The 18,574-nt window shown below is 41.8% G+C and overlaps 2 protein-coding genes across 5 annotated transcripts in view; one reads left to right on the forward strand and one right to left on the reverse strand.

Moving 5' to 3' along the window:
* Positions 1 to 15,985, forward strand: part of triob (trio Rho guanine nucleotide exchange factor b) — a 68,335-nt gene extending 52,350 nt beyond the window's left edge. Inside the window, exons 38-61 of one of the 4 annotated variants that reach the window (XM_049730580.1) lie at positions 4,301 to 4,587; positions 4,674 to 4,844; positions 5,923 to 6,018; positions 6,417 to 6,565; positions 6,706 to 6,772; positions 6,850 to 6,953; positions 7,043 to 7,112; positions 7,332 to 7,421; positions 7,499 to 7,591; positions 7,687 to 7,737; positions 7,892 to 7,969; positions 8,160 to 8,351; positions 8,466 to 8,643; positions 8,729 to 9,588; positions 10,770 to 11,023; positions 11,107 to 11,236; positions 11,323 to 11,350; positions 11,716 to 11,878; positions 12,208 to 12,329; positions 12,437 to 12,515; positions 12,637 to 12,837; positions 12,925 to 13,063; positions 13,152 to 13,338; positions 13,694 to 15,985. In XM_049730580.1, coding sequence (XP_049586537.1) covers positions 4,301 to 4,587; positions 4,674 to 4,844; positions 5,923 to 6,018; positions 6,417 to 6,565; positions 6,706 to 6,772; positions 6,850 to 6,953; positions 7,043 to 7,112; positions 7,332 to 7,421; positions 7,499 to 7,591; positions 7,687 to 7,737; positions 7,892 to 7,969; positions 8,160 to 8,351; positions 8,466 to 8,643; positions 8,729 to 9,588; positions 10,770 to 11,023; positions 11,107 to 11,236; positions 11,323 to 11,350; positions 11,716 to 11,878; positions 12,208 to 12,329; positions 12,437 to 12,515; positions 12,637 to 12,837; positions 12,925 to 13,063; positions 13,152 to 13,338; positions 13,694 to 14,109 — 4,205 coding nt within the window. In that variant the 3' untranslated portion in view covers positions 14,110 to 15,985. Of the gene's footprint in view, positions 1 to 4,300; positions 4,588 to 4,673; positions 4,845 to 5,278; positions 5,773 to 5,922; positions 6,019 to 6,416; positions 6,566 to 6,705; positions 6,773 to 6,849; positions 6,954 to 7,042; positions 7,113 to 7,331; positions 7,422 to 7,498; positions 7,592 to 7,686; positions 7,738 to 7,891; positions 7,970 to 8,159; positions 8,352 to 8,465; positions 8,644 to 8,728; positions 9,589 to 10,769; positions 11,024 to 11,106; positions 11,237 to 11,322; positions 11,351 to 11,715; positions 11,879 to 12,207; positions 12,330 to 12,436; positions 12,516 to 12,636; positions 12,838 to 12,924; positions 13,064 to 13,151; positions 13,339 to 13,693 lie in introns of those variants that run through there. The other 3 variants (XM_049730581.1, XR_011087439.1, XR_011087440.1) reach the window with 3 other exon arrangements.
* LOC125975279 (C-C chemokine receptor type 1) lies at positions 15,626 to 18,552 on the reverse strand. Its single transcript, XM_049730598.2, has 3 exons — positions 18,199 to 18,552; positions 17,794 to 17,864; positions 15,626 to 17,532 (listed from the first exon to the last, which is right to left on the reverse strand). The coding sequence occupies exons 2-3, from the start codon at positions 17,856 to 17,858 to the stop codon at positions 16,455 to 16,457; spliced, it is 1,143 nt and encodes a 380-aa protein (XP_049586555.1). The 5' UTR covers positions 17,859 to 17,864; positions 18,199 to 18,552; the 3' UTR covers positions 15,626 to 16,454.
* Between the last annotated feature and the right edge of the window lie 22 nt (positions 18,553 to 18,574).

Raw genomic sequence — 18,574 nt, forward strand, 5'->3', positions numbered from 1 at the left:
ATATTTTATAGCAGTTCCCGTCTTGGGTTTTTTTTTTTTTAACTGGCAAAAGTTCATGTTTGGAGCCTGCTTGTATGTTTTGTGTGCTCAGAAGGAGTGATGAAAAGGGCTTCTCTCTGCAGGGAATGCTCAGGCATGGTGGAAGAATTAGGCAAGGATGACAAATGGTCTTTGCTACTTCATTATTCCTTTGTATTCGCCGACCACAGAGAAAGCCAATTTGTCCCAAATGACACGAGTGTGACGGGTTTCAGGGGATTAGAGAAGGAAATCACATCTATTCCTGGAAGTAGGGACTAACTGTTGGGAGTCACAGTTGAAAAACAAAGGCAGTCCTTGTACACGATATGCTTTGAAGAGCAAAACTGGTCAGCTTCACTCAAAAATGAATCTCTGATTGTTTATGTGTCCGAGGTACTCACTATACATCCTCTAAGGTTCATCAAGCCATTATTTAACTCATTCACTGCCAATCCAAGTAATTGTTGACGTCTATAACCGTCAATGGTAGTGAATGAGTTACTGGCCAAACTTTTAGCTGCAAGAGTTAAAAGAAAAGTTTGCGGTAGGTAACAATCAAATATGACGCACACATTTTTCACCAAAGTTTTGCTTCCATTTCATAACCGCATCAATATTTGTTTCAAGGCATGTTGTAGAACTTCTGTGCATCCTCATGGCTCTAAAATATGCACCCGCCCCCTCAAAGTGAGTGGGTGCGCCTGCAAAGGGTAATACGGCAGATGCACAGCATGTATCCAGACGCTCCCTTGGAACGTGTACGGTGGAGGCTTGCCCGCTATCCTTATAGCAACCCACTTGTGAGGGAGGGAGAGAGGGCGGGAAAGAGAAACTCTCATGCTGCAATTTTTCCTTTTCACTCTGGACTTTGTGCTTATTCAGTGTACATATGCAGGAAAGAAAAGCTTTGATCTGCTTTACATGGTATTGTAGTGGTTTTCTGCAGAGATGCTTTGAGGGATTGTTTCAAGAAGGAATTCCTAGGGCTTGATATTTGTTAGACATGGCCCATGGAATCCACTCTTTAGTGTCTCTGCACCCGTTTTGCCCCATGGATAAAGCACAGGAAGGACACTCTCATAACTGCAAGTTCTGGTTGCTGGACTTGGGTAAGGTGTTTTTGTCTACTAGATTTGGCATGAGGCTTCTTTTTGCTGCGGTTTCATGCATATTTTCACTAAGTAAAACATCAATAAAATTCATACAAGAAGAACAATGTTTGCTTCTAAGTTGTCAAGATTTGAGGCATTAAGCAAGATCGTTTTTTAATGTGAAGAGCGGACTGGGTCAGAAGATAGTGTCTGATTTTGTCGAATCCAAGGGGTAGTAGGAAACTGAAAAGAAAATGCTTTTTGGAGATTATTTGTCCAAAAATGCTATTTTATGCGAATGCTGTGTCCACTCCCTTATCTAGCATGCCAACTCCACACCCTTCCTAAATGTGGCTCTTGGTGGCGAGAGCCTCTTGGCATTGTCCTCATTTCTAGTGAGAGAGAGAGCCAGACTAACCGAGCAGAACTTCCCCACTCTCTGTTCCTCCACCCTAATGTTTATGTTTCTACCACATCTCCAGGAGATGAATAGACCACACTAAAGATGCTGCACTGGTGACACTTCTGGAATCTCAGGCATGTTCCTGCAAATACGTGGCCACTTTTCAGATTACACCCACCAGCCCCTCCCCTCCCCTTTTCTTCAAACACAAACATGATCTTGATGAAGCTGGTTGGGGTTAAGTAGTAATCTACTTGCCTAAACCTGATGGTGTTTAAATTTGGGGTGCAAATAATTAAGGTAATTAAATTATAATTAAATGAAATGATCATTGTAATAATGATTTCATTTGAGATTACTCATTTTTAAAGATTCTAAATGGAAAAAGAAATTAGAATCGCACTGCACCAGGTAGAAGGCAGACTTTATTTGAATCAGGACAAAAGTGTACACCTTCATGGTTGTGCACTTCTCGCTTTAATGTATGCATTATCCTGTTGAATGAATAACATACAGATGAATAAATAACGGTGATGACAATTTAGAGAAATTATTCGTCCAGGTCAAGCAACTGTTTCAAGGTGTCGTAACATTCAAGACCCTGCACAGGTCAAAGGGCAAAGTTCTAGACCTCTGTGTGTACATGTGTGTCTTTGGGGGTTATTTTCCACTTGGCAGGAATGTGTCAAGACTGCTAACCTTATGTTTCACCCATTTACGTTGCTCTTGGAAGACTTGGGTAGTTCAGTTATTACCTATTAAGCCAACTGAGCATACTTCTTTTCCAAAGTAATAACGTTATACAAGAAGTGTGTTTATCATTCAGGACTTTTGGAAATGAAACAATAATAATTTGAATTGCTGACAAATGTCTAGCAGGTTTTAGTTAATGTTTTAAATACACGCCGTTTGCAAGTCAATAGTTTAGGTACGTTTGGTCACATTGAAAAAATGTGCTATCTTTTGTGAGTTTGATCCAGATTTCAAACAATACCTGGAAATAAAAGCTAAATTGTTGATCTATTGTTTTTTATTTGTTATTCATCTTTTAAAGTCAAACCTACTTGTTTTTGATTTAAGCAGAATATGAGAATTTGGTCTCTGAACTTTTTCTTAAGTATCACAGCTTGAAATGATACTCAAATTAAACAGCATTTTGCCTCTCTTACCTTTCATGTAAAAATGTGCACGTATGAATTATTTATACTTGTAATTCGTCTTCTTAATATAGCCTTCAATAGTTGATTATGCTCATGATGACTAAAACTGAAAACAGCTTTGTAGAAAAGGTGCTATGGAAAATTAACCCAGTCATCCAGTTTGTACACCACTTGTGCTAAATAGATTGTGCTCATCATCCAATAAATACTTAAATCTAGGGATTTATAGTATATATATCATATACTGACTAATTCAAAAACAAAGTTGAAGAATTAGTGTAATATAATGACTAGCATAGCAACACAATGGTCTCAGTCCAAATAAGGATTAATAAAGATTCAGTTTGAATTCTCATAGTTCTGAAATTGATGCTATTCTTCTGTTAAGATCCTCATGCAAGTGTTGAGAAAACACATGCTTCATACCGACAGAAAAACGAATTCTGCTTCGAGGCAGAACGGCTGCAACCTTTGCATCTAGCTGCATTTATCACAGGCGTAGGCTTATAAATGCTCAACTATGAAAGGCCATGTTAAAGTCTGGTCCATTTAAGAAAGGCAGTATTTCGCCTCCCGCCCTCTTTAATGAGACTTACAGCCAGTATAACATGGCTAAATCCTTGACAGATGCATTTAGTTAGACATGAATAAGTCTTCCTTTAAAGTGTTGAGCTCCTGCAAAGCATCCAAATGGTTAAATACCCACTGGCTATTCAAGATGTTCAACAACTTGAAATGCCACATGACGTCAACCGTCTAAACATTGATGTAGGCGTCGTCTCTGAGTCAGCGGCAGCCCCCATAAACACTTTACTTTTGTAACTTCTCTTGAGATCTCTTGCCAAGAGAAAAAGCCTGTATGTGATTAAGTTCTGGTTCGGCTTAGAAATCAGGATAATGTTGATCCACTCCTCCATCCATTTCTCAAACCACTTTATCATACTCTCGGGGGTCGCGGACGTGCTGGAGCCTATCCCAGCTGACTGGGCAGTAGGCAGGGTACACCCCGAATTGGTCGCCAGCCAATCACATGGAACGCTTGGACAAACCACCATTCACCCTCACAATCACACACACTTACAATTTTGCCACTGCATGTTTTTGGAATGTAGAAGGAAGCCTGAGCCCTCATAATATATTTTTGTCAATATTAAGAGATGCTTATTTCATGAACATTTTGATTTTATTTGGGTGTGGAACGCACTCGTGGTTTTGCAAATGAAGAGACTGAAGAAAGGAGTAGGAGTAACTAGTATGGAGAAACATAAGGAAATCGCTGAGGGTGACATTTTCTTTGGAGTTATTTTCAAACAGTAACAATGGAAAACCCACAATCATCATGAGAACGTCGTCCCTGAAGCATTGTGGCTCATCTATAAAAATTCTAGCAAAATCCAGTCTCATGTTATTTCAACGATTGTGTTGTTGTCGTTTTGTTTTTCTTTTTCTTGAATAAAAGGGTACCAGATGTTTTGGTAGCAAAATCGAGTCAAAGGAATTCCTGTCCTAACTTAATTTCTTCCTCAGAAATTTCCCAGCATTTAGAGCATTGTTTTGCATCAAGAGATTATCTTAATTTGTAATGTAGAATTTGCCATATAACATCTTCTTTTTTTTTTCTTTAGATACCTTGTCCGTCTCCAGTAACGACACCCTGCAGCCAGGCTCCAGCCAAACCTTGGGGCCCCACAGTTCGCCGGGGCCTAAGCGTCCTGGGAACACATTACGGAAGTGGCTGACCAGCCCCGTAAGGCGACTCAGCTCTGGCAAGGCAGATGGTCATGTCAAAAAGCTAGCCCACAAGCACAAAAAGAACCGGGACGGCCCCCGGAAGAACTTGGATGTAATGCAAGGCCCTCAGAAGGACTCTGACGACAGTGCCGCCACGCCACAAGATGAAACACTGGAGGAGGTAAGAGACAAAACGGAAGACATTTCTGTTTTTAAACTACTGTTTCTGACCCATCTGGTGCTGATGAGCTATTTTCCTGTCACCAGCGCATGCGTAACGAAGGACTGAGCAGCGGAACACTCTCCAAGTCTTCTTCATCGGGCATGCAGAGCTGCGGAGAGGAGGAGGGTGAGGAGGGGGCTGACGCCGTCCCTCTGCCTCCCCCGATGGCCATTCAGCAACACAGTCTATTACAGCCTGACACCCAGGACGACAAGGTGGGAAGGAAATTATGCTGCATAAATTTGGTTTGGGTTGTTTCCATTACAGCGCAAGTACAGTATTGCAAAGTACGCACATAACTCCTCCTTAAAAAGGTTTCTCATTAAATATACTGTAGATGTCCCAAGATAATGCAAAAGCAGTGCTTTTGTCTAAATAAAGATCTTCAATTTGCATCAACATAGTTCCTGGGCACCAAGATTAGTAAAATGAAGTATTTACATTCAAGGTCAAAGTAAGCGACACCTGCAGCAGGCTTGTGTTTGAAAAAAAACAACAACCTTTAATTCATTCTTGAATTCAGACCATTTTTTTCTCCACCATAAAAACTTTTCTATCTACTGTCAAATGTAAACCTTCTACTTAGCACTAATAATCTTTCCTTTCTTTCCCTCTTATTTTCTTGATGGCTGCATGTTTTGTCTGTCAGCATTATGTTGATTTCTGTTCTGCCTCTCTTCTATCCCAGTTTCCCTCTCTCTCCATGTAAAAGTCACTTTCACTGCCACACCTTTTGTTGATGTAAATTACCTTCTTGACTTCTCCTTTTACAATTGCCACAAAGTATGTGTGAATCCCATGGAGAATTGTTACTCTGTCTCATATACGGTTGCTAAAATGAATACTCCATTCTTCATGCAGTCGAGAGGTTAAAAACCTTTGTCTGCCCTAAGATGGACCTGTCAATCTGATGGAGTATCAAGTAACACTCTTATTTCTCAATAATTTGACCCATGGAGTGTATGCAACTATTTTGAACCAAAAGCATGCCCCTTGACCTTGCCCCTAAACCATCTTTCCCCAAAACCAGCCTGTGACTGGCTCCAACTTGGCCCCGATTTAACCTTTTTATTAGGAACTGCACACCCGCCAAGTCCTTTTTTGAACAATGTGGACATTCGGGGGGGCCAAACTCTCAACTGGGTGAGCCTGATCAAAACACAGACAGCAGTCACCAAATGTTTTAGCATAAAGGTTTTCCCACTAGCATAAAGTTTTCCACATTTGTAATATCGCAATGAAATAATATTTCAAAAAAGATAACATTTATTTGTTTCTTTCTTTTCTGGCCAGTCTGCATCACGCCTGTCTGCTCGGCCAAGCAGCTCAGAGACTCCGAGTGCTGCTGAACTGGTCAGTGCCATTGAGGAACTGGTCAAAAGCAAGATGGTGAGGGAGAAATCTAACAAAGACATGCACATGTTGTCTATTTGCACACAGTGGAGTTCACATTGTTGCAAACACACTTTGCTTGGGTGTTGTTATCAGAGGCATGGTGTCCTACCAGACATCTCGCAGCATTGTGACTCACTGATGCCAACTGTCTTCTTTTCCAACAAAAGGGCATTGCTTTGACTATTTTTCCCCAAGAATGCATTTTCCATTTTATATATTACACAACTCTAACTTGTGAGAGAACATTAACTGAATGACAAAGCACTGAATGTTCCTGTCTTTTGTAAAATCTTTTTAATGAAGTGATTGTGGTGATTCGGTATAGTCAGCAATCTTTCCTTTTTAAGAACTAATCATTGTTAAACCACTTGACACATTCTTGCACTCTTCAGTCACTAGAAGATCGTCCCAGTTCGCTTTCAGTGGAGCAAGGTGACAGCAGCTCCCCTTCCCTCAACCCCTCTGACAACTCCGTCTTGTCATCCTCCTCACCCATGGAGGAGGTGGACGAGCGCAAGTCCGGCTTCCTCAAGCGAAGACAGTGAGTTACAAGCCTGAACCTTCTTTTCTTGATAGAGGACTTGGTTTGAGTTGTAAAACTGCTCTGCAATTTTCTGCTTGTACGGAATGTTTCTTAAGTGCATTTTATTTGTATTGAGTAATGAATATTTTTTTTCGTAGTTATGTCTTGCTGGAGTTGGTAGAGACTGAACGTGACTATGTCAGAGACTTGGGATCAGTTGTGGAGGTAATAAGAAGTTAAATATGAACTGTAATTAGCAATTTTTTTGTATACACTGTATTGTTGCTGGCTCTCCCCCTCAGGGCTACATGAGCAGAATGAAGGAGGAAGGTGTACCAGATGACATGAGAGGAAAAGACAAGATGGTCTTTGGAAACATCCATCAGATCTACGATTGGCACAAAGAGTATACTCACAGCCTTTATTCTTTACATTCATCAAAGCGTTTTTCGAAGGTTGTTAAAATAATGTGCTTCTGTGCTGGTGTGGTCGCAGCTTTTTCTTGGGAGAGATTGAAAAATGTTTGGAGGATCCCGACAGACTTGCTTCTTTGTTTGTCAAACAGGTATACTGTTCATATCTGCTCTTAATTTTCTTGATACAGTACTGTATACAGACATTTAAAACAGAAAAAAATAAGACATTTTAAAGCAACAAAAGAAAGAAAAATTTGTTTTGTTCAAATAAATTTAGTGTCTTGTAATGTATTGAACTGCACCTGTATTTTGTAATTTGATTTATACCTGATCTATATTCCTCAATTTTTGTTTTCTTCCCATCACAGGAGCGCAGGTTTCACATGTACATCGTGTACTGCCAAAACAAGCCCAAATCCGAGCACATTGTGTCAGAGTACATTGACACTTACTTTGAAGTAAGACTTTTTAGTTTTGTTGTATTTGTTATTATATACATGATATGTGTGCTGACTTTTTTACTGTCTTTAATCAGGAACTCAAGCAGCGATTAGGCCACAGGTTGCAGATCACCGATTTGCTGATCAAACCTGTCCAGCGAATAATGAAATACCAGTTATTGCTTAAGGTAAAAAAAAAAAAAGAAATAGTTCATTAAAGTAGCACGTGTCACTCATTCTTTCACCACTTGTGAATTATCTGTTCATGTTTATCATTTATTAGGATCTTCTCAAAGTTTCTAAGAAGGCAGGAGTGGATTCATCAGAGCTGGAGGTGAAAATATTGACTCAGTTGCACCTTAAACACGGTCGTGCTGAAACTAACCATTTAAACCGCACTTGACAGAAGCAACAATAATTTCCAATTGATTGATTGAAGAGTGCTTATACACGGCCACTAAAAGTTTCCATTTCCTGTTTTGTTTTAGAAAGCTGTCGAAGTGATGTGCATTGTGCCTAAGCGCTGCAACGACATGATGAATGTGGGCCGCCTTCAAGGCTTCGATGTAAGACTGCTTTCATAATGGTTTGCTTGTTTTTCTGCATGTCTGAAACGTTTATTTTGTGTAGTGCATGTAAATTAGCAGAAAAACAGAAATCAGGGTTGCAATTTCGGTAATGATCGCTAGGTGGTAGTGTCTACTAAAACGTTCTACTTTTGGATGGATTACTTAGTCCTTTCCTTCTGACTTTTAGGGTAAAATTGTAGCACAGGGCAAATTGCTCCTGCAAGACACTTTCTTGGTATCAGACCAGGATGGGGGACTTTTGTCAAGAATGAAGGAAAGGAGAGTCTTCCTTTTTGAGCAAATTGTTATATTCAGTGAACCACTGGACAAGAAAAAGGGCTTCTCTACTCCAGGCTACCTCTTCAAGAACAGCATCAAGGTTCATATATGGCTACAAAACCTATATGTATATACAATGCGTAGAGTCCAGATGCAAAACTAAAATCATTTATTATTTTGCCTATTACCTCAAATCCTGATGCACCATTCACAGGTGAGTTGGCTGGGTCTGGAAGAAATTGCAGAAGACCCCTGCAAATTCACATTAACGTCCAGATCATCTAGTGGCAATCCGGAGAGGTATACCCTCCATTCAGCAAGCCCTGGAGTTTGTCAAATTTGGCTTCACCAGGTCAGCCAGATTCTGGAAAACCAGCGCAATTTCCTGAATGGTGAGAGAATGATAATGATAATTCCTTTAGTTACAGCTCAAGCTATGGGAGCATTGCAAGACTGACTCTTTCTTCCTTTCCACAGCTCTGACGTCCCCCATAGAGTACCAGAGGAACCACGTGGGTGGCAGTGGTTCACCCAATAATAGTAGCAGTACAGGAGGTCTTCCTGGAGGTAGCACCTCCACCAGTACCTCCAGTCTAGGTGGTGGCGGCGGTGGCTCCGGAGGATCCGGAGGCAACTCCTCTGCTCTTTGCGGCCCTCGCTCCAGACCCTCAAGAATTCCCCAGCCTTCCTCACGGCTCCCCCAGCCCGTCCACCACCACCACCACCCAGGCCCTGAAGGGCCTGACAGATCAGCAGGTATGTGGTCACCCTGCCAGCCCCAATCCAACCCCTCTAGCCTATATTCAGACACAACCTCAAACGGCAAGCTGGTAAATTCCGAGGTCCATAAGATGGAGCTGCTGGATTGTGGCGATGGAGGTATCTCTAGCAACGGTAGCAGACCGTCAGGCACCTTGGAAAGAGTTGTCAGGCATGGTTCCGGAGGCTGTGAAGAAACCCAGAAACCTCAACCGGTCGCTATCCCACAAATGGCTGTTGCTCCTCTGCATTTGGCCCTCAAGAATCCGCGAGTCAGGACAGTCACACCTCTGGTCTCACCCCAATCTCCTGGAGGTGTCAAGGAAGTTTTTGGCCCCACCAGCCAGTCTCACAAAAGCAACACTTCGTGGGCCACGGTCCCGTCGGTGCCTCCTTCTCCCACTAGCCGACCAAGTTCCTGCATCAGTGACGGTACTGGTGGAGGAGAATCATTCAGCAGAGGAAGCCACGGGATTCCCACTCACCGTCGTCACTCCACCCACAGTAAGGATTTAGATCGTATGAGCATGTGCTCCTCCACCAGCGAGCAGTCCATACACTCCACCCAAAGCAACGGGGTAAGAGGCCAAGTCGAGGTCACGGCTTCACAGAAGCTTCTCAACTTCACTAACCCCCGCCTTCACTGAATGGCTGCAGTCAGTCAGCACGCTGCTGCATCTGAGAACAGCTTGCAACGACTACTACACTGGGAATTAATGGCAATCCGAGTGCACTAACTTCACAGAGAATGTGTGAGACAAACATGTACTTGTACTAACAGGGAAAATCTAAGTCATAGCGAAGCTGTTTCTGCTTGATTACCTCTTGTGGGCTTCGATTTTTGCCAACATTTTAAACATATTCTGGTCTCGCTCATGAAAAATTTCTGAGGATGAATCTTGTGGGAGGAAATGTTTGTAAACATAAGGGGCTTCCTGTTGGCAAAATGTGAGTGACTAATGCTACGTTTGCACTATGTTCCCGGCAGTCGCAGCAAACCATTTTTTCCCAAAACGTAGTGCGGTGTGGGATTTTTTGCAATTTTGTACTCAGTATTCAAGTCCTTCAAAGTTTTCTCACGTTCTGTCATGATGGCCCATGAGGAGATGGGATGAGTCCTTGGATCTTAAAGGCAGGCGCTCCACGTTTTGGCATGTCGGTTAGGGTTAGGTACCCGTAGATACCTGTATTTTTCACGTGGTTCCTTACGTTCTGTCAAGGCTTCCTACAAATGAATCAAATTAGACTGCTCTTCCCGCTTGGCTGGTCCACGATGTCTCACGAACTTCTCGATTGCTGAAACGAGGCTGCTATGGCCATCAGGAACATAGTGTAAACATACATGATGAATTGAAAAATAATGACAACCTGGAGACACACACTCATCATTACTTCCTTTCCTCTACTTGCTCAATCTGAAACTTGTCTTTTCTGACTGATTTAGATGTATCTCATCAGAAAACATAATTTGTCCTCAATAACTGCTATTTATTACAAATTGTGAGATGAGAATCATTATGTCTGCTTCACATGATCTCAAAACTTGCCACCATTAACGAAATTAAACACTTCCATGTCTCTGCAATGTTCAAATCAATTCAACTTGCTTCCATTTATGCATGTGCCTAGTCAAGTTCAAAGACGGTTGTCAATCAAATCATGATGTTTGATTGATGGAAAGCTAATGCTATTACTCGCTGTATTACTTTGCTTGCAGATTCATGCTTTAAACTCTTTTTCTCTCCTTATCTTCTGGTAGAGTGAAAGCAGTAGCAGCAGCAGCAGTGTGTCCACCATGTTGGTGACCCAAGACTATGTAGCAGTGAAGGAGGATGAGATCAGCGTAGCACAGGGTGAAGTCGTCCAAATACTGGCCAGTAACCAGCAAAACATGTTCCTGGTGTACCGAGCTGCCAATGAGCATTGCCCTGCGGCTGAGGGATGGATTCCTGGCTTTGTATTAGGACACACTTCATCCTCCACTACACCCGATTTCCCAGAGGGAACCATCAAGTAAGACAACAAAAACATTTCTGCTAAGCTGTTCTATTGTGCAAATGTCGGAAAGTTGATGTGATGTCTCTTCTTTGGTTTAGAAAATCCCTATCATGGCATACCGCGCTTCGTATCCGCCGCAAGTCCGAGAAAAGAGACAAGGACGGTAGGAAATTGGAGAATGGCTACCGCAAATCTCAGGACAACCTGGTTAACAAAGTCTCTGGCAAGGTGGACAGTCCAAATGATCAGAACGGTTTTCTTTCTCGTTTGTACTGCAAACTTACATAATGTATGAATTTATATTTTCATTGCAGCTTCTGAATCCCAACTTCATCAGTGATGGTGAGTGCACTACTGAATGAATATTTGTGTAAAGTATATCAGCACCGTCACCTGCATTTCAAGAAAATCGACTGTAGACCCTAAGTGTTCTAGAAAAAGTGGTGAATGGATTTCAACAATCCAGTCATACCAGTACAAAAACGTGTTAACCAAATAACATTATGTGGTACTTTGTATGAACCTGACTTGTTGCTTAATAGCGGTGATCTGTTCTAGTTAATCTTCAAATTGTATGGTTCCAGTGTGAGATGGAAAAAAAAAAAATACAAATTAATTAGCCAGACTTGTCTTTCTAGTCTTTTTTTAATGCTCTCCTTTGAAATGTACAACTTGTCCTTATCTTCCATTTTCATTCTGCCTCGCAGCTCCTCCAGAGTTCCTCATCCCGCTTAGCGATGTAACATGTGAGAGTGGCGACAGTGTCACTCTCAGGTGCAAAGCGAGTGGGCGCCCCCGTGCCGCTGTCACCTGGCGAGGTCCCGACAATAACACTCTTAGCAACAACGGACAATACAGCATCATCTACAGGTAACGGAATAGAATTATTAAAGACATTAGGGTAGAAAAGTTTAGATTCATAAAATCATTGGCATGATTGACAGATTGCGCTTAGAAGGAGTACAACCTGGCGCAATTAGAACATCTTCATAAACATTGAATTTATTACATTTAAACCACATAATATTGGATCTAAGATGTTTGGAGTCGAAGGGCCCAAAGTCATTAGTAGGTTAGAATATGTTTTTATTAATTTTGGACGGTGTGTATGTTTAAGAATGTATTGAATTGCATTTGTGTATGACCTCATAGTTTTAGCAAATGAGCTAAAAAGAAGATATATTCTTTTTCTTCTGCAGTGAGACAGGAGAGGCGACCCTGTGTATCCTCGGGGTGACTATGGAGGACAACGGCAGATACACCTGTGTTGCCATGAATGTAGCAGGTTCTGTAACCACCTCCGCCAGCCTCAGAGTCTCAGGTGAGAGTTCTGCCATGGATGTGATTTCTTCCAACTATCTAATCGCGCTGATTTTGAAGTCCAGTTTGCTTTGAAATTAAAGTTAGAGGACACTGTATTTTCTGCAGGAAGCCCAGATGATAGCAACAATGCAATTTGGAAACGAGGTTTTGAATACCACTATACTGATATTTCTGAACTTGGAAGGTAGGAAAGCATGGTTTGATTCTAGTTCATGATTTTGCATGGCAATTGTGTGTTGAACCTAACAACAACAAAATCCAACACAGGCTAAGAATTTCATCTGAGCCCCATTTGTGCTCCACAGAGGCCGCTTCTCGGTGACCAAGCGGTGCGACCAGAGAGGCAGCAAATGGACCGTTGCAGCAAAACATGTCAACAAGAAGCTGCTGCGACGGGAACAGGTGCTGCAGGAGGTCAAACTCCTCCAGACTGTTGATCATCCCAACCTGGTCCGCTTCCTGGACACGTATGAGACGGCCAACAGCTATGTTCTTATTTTAGAGATGTAAGTATGGCATTTAAACCAGAAAGGCCAATATTACCTGCTTTCGAGCAACGTGACCAAAGTTGTGTTCCTGGCTGCTGTGTTCAGGGCAGACCAAGGGCGCTTCCTGGACTACATTGTGAGCTGGGGAAACCTGACGGAGGAGAAAGTAGCCCTGTACCTCAGAGATATTCTTGAAGCTCTCCAGTACCTGCACGGCTGGAGGATAGCACACCTTGACCTCAAAGTATACAAATCTGAATTTATTCCACCTGTGCAAACTGTGTGGAATACGGAAGCCGTTCTGACTGTACCATCTGTCGATGTTTTCGCAGCCTGAGAACATTGTGGTAGAACAGGTGTCTTCCCAGCCTGTGGTGAAGCTCACTGACTTTGGTGATGCCATTCAGCTTAACCCTCCTTCCACCTACATACATCCTCTTCTGGGGAGCCCAGAGTTCTCTGCCCCTGAGCTGGTTTTGGGTCAGCCCGCCTCCCTGATGTCTGACATGTGGAGCTTGGGTCTGTTAACTATTAAAATACATGACAAGCAGCTCAAAGTGTAGTTTCCTAACCTTTTGATGACTCATATTGAAACAACTCACCACATTGTTTAAACCCACCCACACACTCGAAAGACATTCAATACAAAAGCTATGTTAATATATATTTTTTACAAATATATATGATCCATAGATGAATAGATTTAAAAATATCATGGATAAGTCGGTGACCAGGAAAGAAAATACTGCGAATAAAATGGGGTTTTGCCACCTTCGCCAATAGTTAAATCTACTAATGCGGAACCACACAAAAGTGCGTGAAAAAATAATTTGTTTCATTACTGCTTATCATATCATGGGGATGTGTCTCGCAGGTGTGTTGACCTATGTCGTGCTCAGCGGCGCATCGCCTTTCCTGGACGAGAGTCTGGAGGAGACTTGTCTGAACATCTGCCGCCTGGACTTCAGCTTCCCTGACGACTACTTTGAAGGCGTGAGCGCAGCCGCCCGCGACTTTGTGTGCCTGCTGCTGCAGGGGGAGCCCGAGCAGCGGCCTTCAGCGAGCTCCTGCCTGCGGGATCCGTGGCTCCGCCTACCCGGCGTAGCGGACAGGGATGTTGGCTACGCTGCCTCAAATCGCATGCAGCTTCCGCCGTGCCAAAATACCGCTTCGCATCTGGACACGTCCCGGCTCATTTCTTTCATTGACAGACGGAAACACCTGAATGATGCCCGGCCCATTGGGTCATTGAAGGCGTTTCTTCACAGTCGCTTGCTTAATCAAGTGTAACAGGAAGTACCTGGGGCGAAAGCTTTTCCCTGCCGGCTGGTTTGCTTTTCTTAACCAATCTCTGATGGAATGGTTGGCGTGCAGACTTGTGTATTCTCATGCTCATCTCTTCCACACTAAGGTTCCCTCACTGATCCACAAGTGTCCTGCTGCTGCTGACTGACTGAATGACCTCTGCTGATAAACCCTTTGACTCCGCCCCTTCCCTCCTAACCTTGGCATACTGTGTTTATGCCTGCACAACAAACTGTTGGAATCCCTGCGAGACTTCCAAACCTGACTTAGCGGACACAAAGGCAAGTTTATCTTTTCTTGCGAGTCGTATAATTATAAAAGGATATAGAATACTGTGTGTGTCCGGCTGCTTTTAGTTGACCACAGGAGAAGCCTTTGTCTTTGTAAAAAGAGATTACTTTTTGTAAGCGAAACCGTGTACAGTTAGGGAACAAACATGCGAGTAACCTTTGAGGAATACAACAGCAGTAAGTAAGTCGAAGAATAAAAACAAACATGTACAAACCGAGTGGCGTTCATCAGTGAGGTCCGCTTGTTGTCATGGCAACGTGAAGATCAGACCAAGTATTCCGCTGTGGTCACTTTGAGTGCAATAGTGCGTGTTGTCCCCGTACTTGCCTTCAGCATCAAAGCTGGAGTTGTTTCAGCTAATGACTAAAACGTTCAAGGCAAAGCTTCTTCGCCTTATTTGTAAATAAATTACTCTCGCTTTTTCATTTGTCATTTATGAACAATCTGTTGCCACTGAACAAAGTTTTATTTCATTGACGGCATATTCGTGATGCAGAGATGATGCACTAATTTAGAAATGCACTCATTTTATGTCGGTCTCCACGTGCAATGTTGCAGCTTGAACAACTATTTATGAAGAATTGTTTTGTAGCTGTAGTCTTTCAAGGAAATAAAGGCATGTACGTAACTGGTACTGCAATAGACGTCTGTATTGTGTTAACTCTTTTTGTATTAAGTTCAGTACTAATATCTGCAACAGCCCAGCTGAATGAGAGCTTTGGCAACAATGTAAAATGTGTATGTATTCAAAAGAAAGTCAGGCACTTATGCTTTTCCTTTGTCATTGCTTGTTTCCATAATAATACCAAAGTTTTCTATTTGTTTTCCTGTATTATTCTAATTTTTCGTGTTAACTTATAGAGAGCACAGTGAACCCAGATATTTAAGAGTTTACATTCATAACATTTTATTTATTATTATTTCATGAGAATGTTTGGTGATTTCATTGCTGCGTTAAGGCGGGACTTCACTTTGCTTGCTTTATGTTTGTATCCTTAAGCAATATAGCATGAGCTTAGCATGGGGTGCCTAATCCACTTAGGAGACATTTCCTTTTGTTTCATGTCCTCCTATTTAGTTCGTAGTCCAGAGTGGCGGTTAAGATGTGGTGCGTCAAATGAAAAAAATTTCATTGGAAGAGTTAGGTCAACTAATCTGAAGAAACATACTGAGTTCTACAATGTTTATAGATGCCCTTTTTATTTCTTTGTGTGTGTCTGGGTTCCCTAAAAAATATTCATCTAATTATGTAAAAGCCTCTATTAAGCAAAATATGTTGATTGCCTTTGTGATTCCCTCATCCCACTCTTGCTTGTGATGTAAAGATGTACAGAGAGGGGCAGAGGGCATTTTGCCTCCAGCCAGGATGTAAACCTCAAAGAGTGACTGTTTCATATTTGAAATACGCAACACTGACTGCGGCAATGTCAATTTGAATGTTGTATGATGACTTCATTTTTACTTTTGCATGTATATTCCTATGTACAGAAAACTGTGTTTACATGTTACATGTAAGTGTAAATATTTTAGTTTGTGGTGTTATTTTTGCCATTAAACGTTCACAGAGCAACAGCTGTTTCTTTTGATAAATCCTCCAGTGCAATTTTGTAATGTTATATTTTTTATTTTGCAGGTAAGAGTGAGTTGCGTATTTTATCTTCAACAGTACAATGTATGCAAAAACCTATGAGTACACTTAGAGCATTCATTTTTGTTTTGCATGCTGTGGTTTTCTTTGTTTGCGTAAACCCATAGATGGAGCTGAAATTGTGTCGGCACGTCTTAGCGCACGAGTATGAAGGTGTCTCTGTACTGATTTCCTGTCGCGGTTGACAATTGCACAAATGTTACACTTATATTCAGTTCCACCAAGCAATTTAGAAAAAATATTCAATGACATTACAAAGTTGCCTTCTACAAGATATACCCACATCACTTGTATCATCTAAATCCATTGCAAGAGCTCGCTCAATGTTTTTAATGTGTGTTCAGATAAAAGAAGATAATGAAATGATCCAAAACTGAATGATGACCTCACTTCACACAGCAGTGCTCCTCTCAACCAAGCTGGTGGTTCGGGAGATATCGGACCTGATGCTCTGTTGCTGTGGTATGAAGACCTTGACAAGCTGGCACAAACCACATGGAAGTCTGTGGATCAACCTGAGCAGGTGCCTCCTGAACTTCCGGCCCACAAAAACATACAGCACAGGGTTGAGGCAGCTGTGAAAGTAGGCGACGACCTCAGTGATTTGTATGGCCAATCTGATGACTTGGCTGCTTTTGCACTCCGTGTAGACTTGCAGGAGTTCCAGCGCTTTGAACAACACCACTATGTTGTAGGGCCCCCAGCATATGAAAAAAACAGCCACCACAATGACCACCAACTGGATGGTCTGCCTTTTAGACGACTGGCAGGAAAGCAGCCGCCTGATAATTTGCAAGTAGCAAAAGGACATAATGACCATGGGAATGAGTAATCCTAAAATGTTCATTTTCATGTGACCAAAAACACGCCAGTAACTATCGGAGTTGTCCGGAGTGGGTGGTTCATACACAGCGTAGCAGAACGTGGCGTTCATGAGGTCAGGTTGCTGTTTTAGGTAGAGGAGCTCTGGAAAAGAGGCCAAAAATCCAGCTACCCATGTGACGCCTGCAGCAATTATCCCAAAGAAGCACGTGCGTGCCCTCATGGCGTAAACAGCATGGACGATCGCTAAATACCTGTCGATGCTCATTACCACGATAAAAAAAATGCCTGAATATAAAACTATGTAGTAAATACCCAGGACCACTTTGCACATAGTGTCCCCAAATATCCACTGGTCATGAACTTGGTAGGCCAGGAATGGTAGGGAACCGACCAACAGGAGGTCAGCGATGGCCAAGTTCAGGAGGCAGACGTCCGTCATGTTGCGAAGTCGTATCTCGCAGACGAGGACCCAGACAACCAAAGAGTTGCCAACAAAACCCAGGATGAAAAATATACAGTAGATAGCTGGAAGAAAAGAAGCTCCGTGCTTCTCGTACACACACACCCCAAAGCCGTCATTTGGAATAAGGCTGTAGTCCATGTCATCCAATGTCGTGCTTTCAGCAACGGCTGTTGAAATTGGCCTAAAGGAAGCAAAATGATGAACATTAACATCTTAAAATGTTTACCTCTCAATTGGATGTGATTTATAGTACAGTCTGGCACAGATGGGTAACTAGGATCGTTACTTTTATCCTACAGACTGCCCATCGTTTTAAAACTGATAATTGTGCATTTGACTTCTCTAATGATCACATGTACAAACAATACATGTCGATCGTTTCGCTTTTAAAACCTGTGTGTCCAGACTTATCAAGAGTGTTGTCAGAGCAATGTATTGGTACCTTGTTAATTCCACTGGAAAGACGCTCTCATTCAACCCACTGAGAACCGAAGCACTTTTGGCCATGGTTGTCTGTAAAATATAAAATAAGTTTGTTATTATAATAGTATATGCCTTATTAAAATTGCAATTTTCAATATTAAATATTTAAATGGAAAAAAATATTACATTTAGACATACTACTTGAAATTAAATCATAATATTTAATACAGTGACATATCACAGTATTAAATATTATAATATAATATATTCTGTTTAGAAATAGGTGGACAGGATAAATAAAACAAGACTTAACATTTGTAAAAACTGATTGTGTGCATTTCAATGGAAAACACACATTAACACACTATGACATTGTGAACTCACTATGTCATTCTGTTGATACAAAACAAAAGTAGAACCTTACCTTTGAGTGGTTTCAAGATATGATGTCGGTAGTAATCCTAGATTGATCACATTGGTCATTAAATGTTCACCTCCAAACAGCAAAAAAATTACAATTGCCAGCTATATTGTTCTTAAGAGACGAGGAGGCTATATTTTTTGTTGCAAAGCTTCCTGAGGACGCTTTTAAAGATATAGAACCACAAGTCAGTGGTTGGGAAGTTTAAAAAAAGAAAAAAAAAACAATGTCATGTAGCAAATGCACTCTGCTCAAGACTCAAGCAGTGTCGCACATTGCTTTGTGACACGTCCACAAGTGTTGTGTTGGCACTTCCTTGACAACAATGTTACAGATGACACATTTCAGCTCCGGCTTGAAGTCAGATGTTTTTCGCTTT

The sequence above is a fragment of the Syngnathus scovelli genome, chromosome 9, assembly GCF_024217435.2.
Source record: "Syngnathus scovelli strain Florida chromosome 9, RoL_Ssco_1.2, whole genome shotgun sequence".
In the NCBI taxonomy this organism is placed as follows: Eukaryota; Metazoa; Chordata; class Actinopteri; order Syngnathiformes; family Syngnathidae; genus Syngnathus; species Syngnathus scovelli.

Coding starts and splice junctions, on each gene's coding strand:
- LOC125975279 (XM_049730598.2), bottom strand. CDS start 17,858: ATGGCCAAAAGTGCTTCGGTTCTCAGTGGGTTGAATGAGAGCGTCTTT. Junction 17,533..17,793: donor TTTCCAGTGGAATTAACAAG/GTACCAATACAT, acceptor TGCTTCCTTTAG/GCCAATTTCAACAGCCGTTG.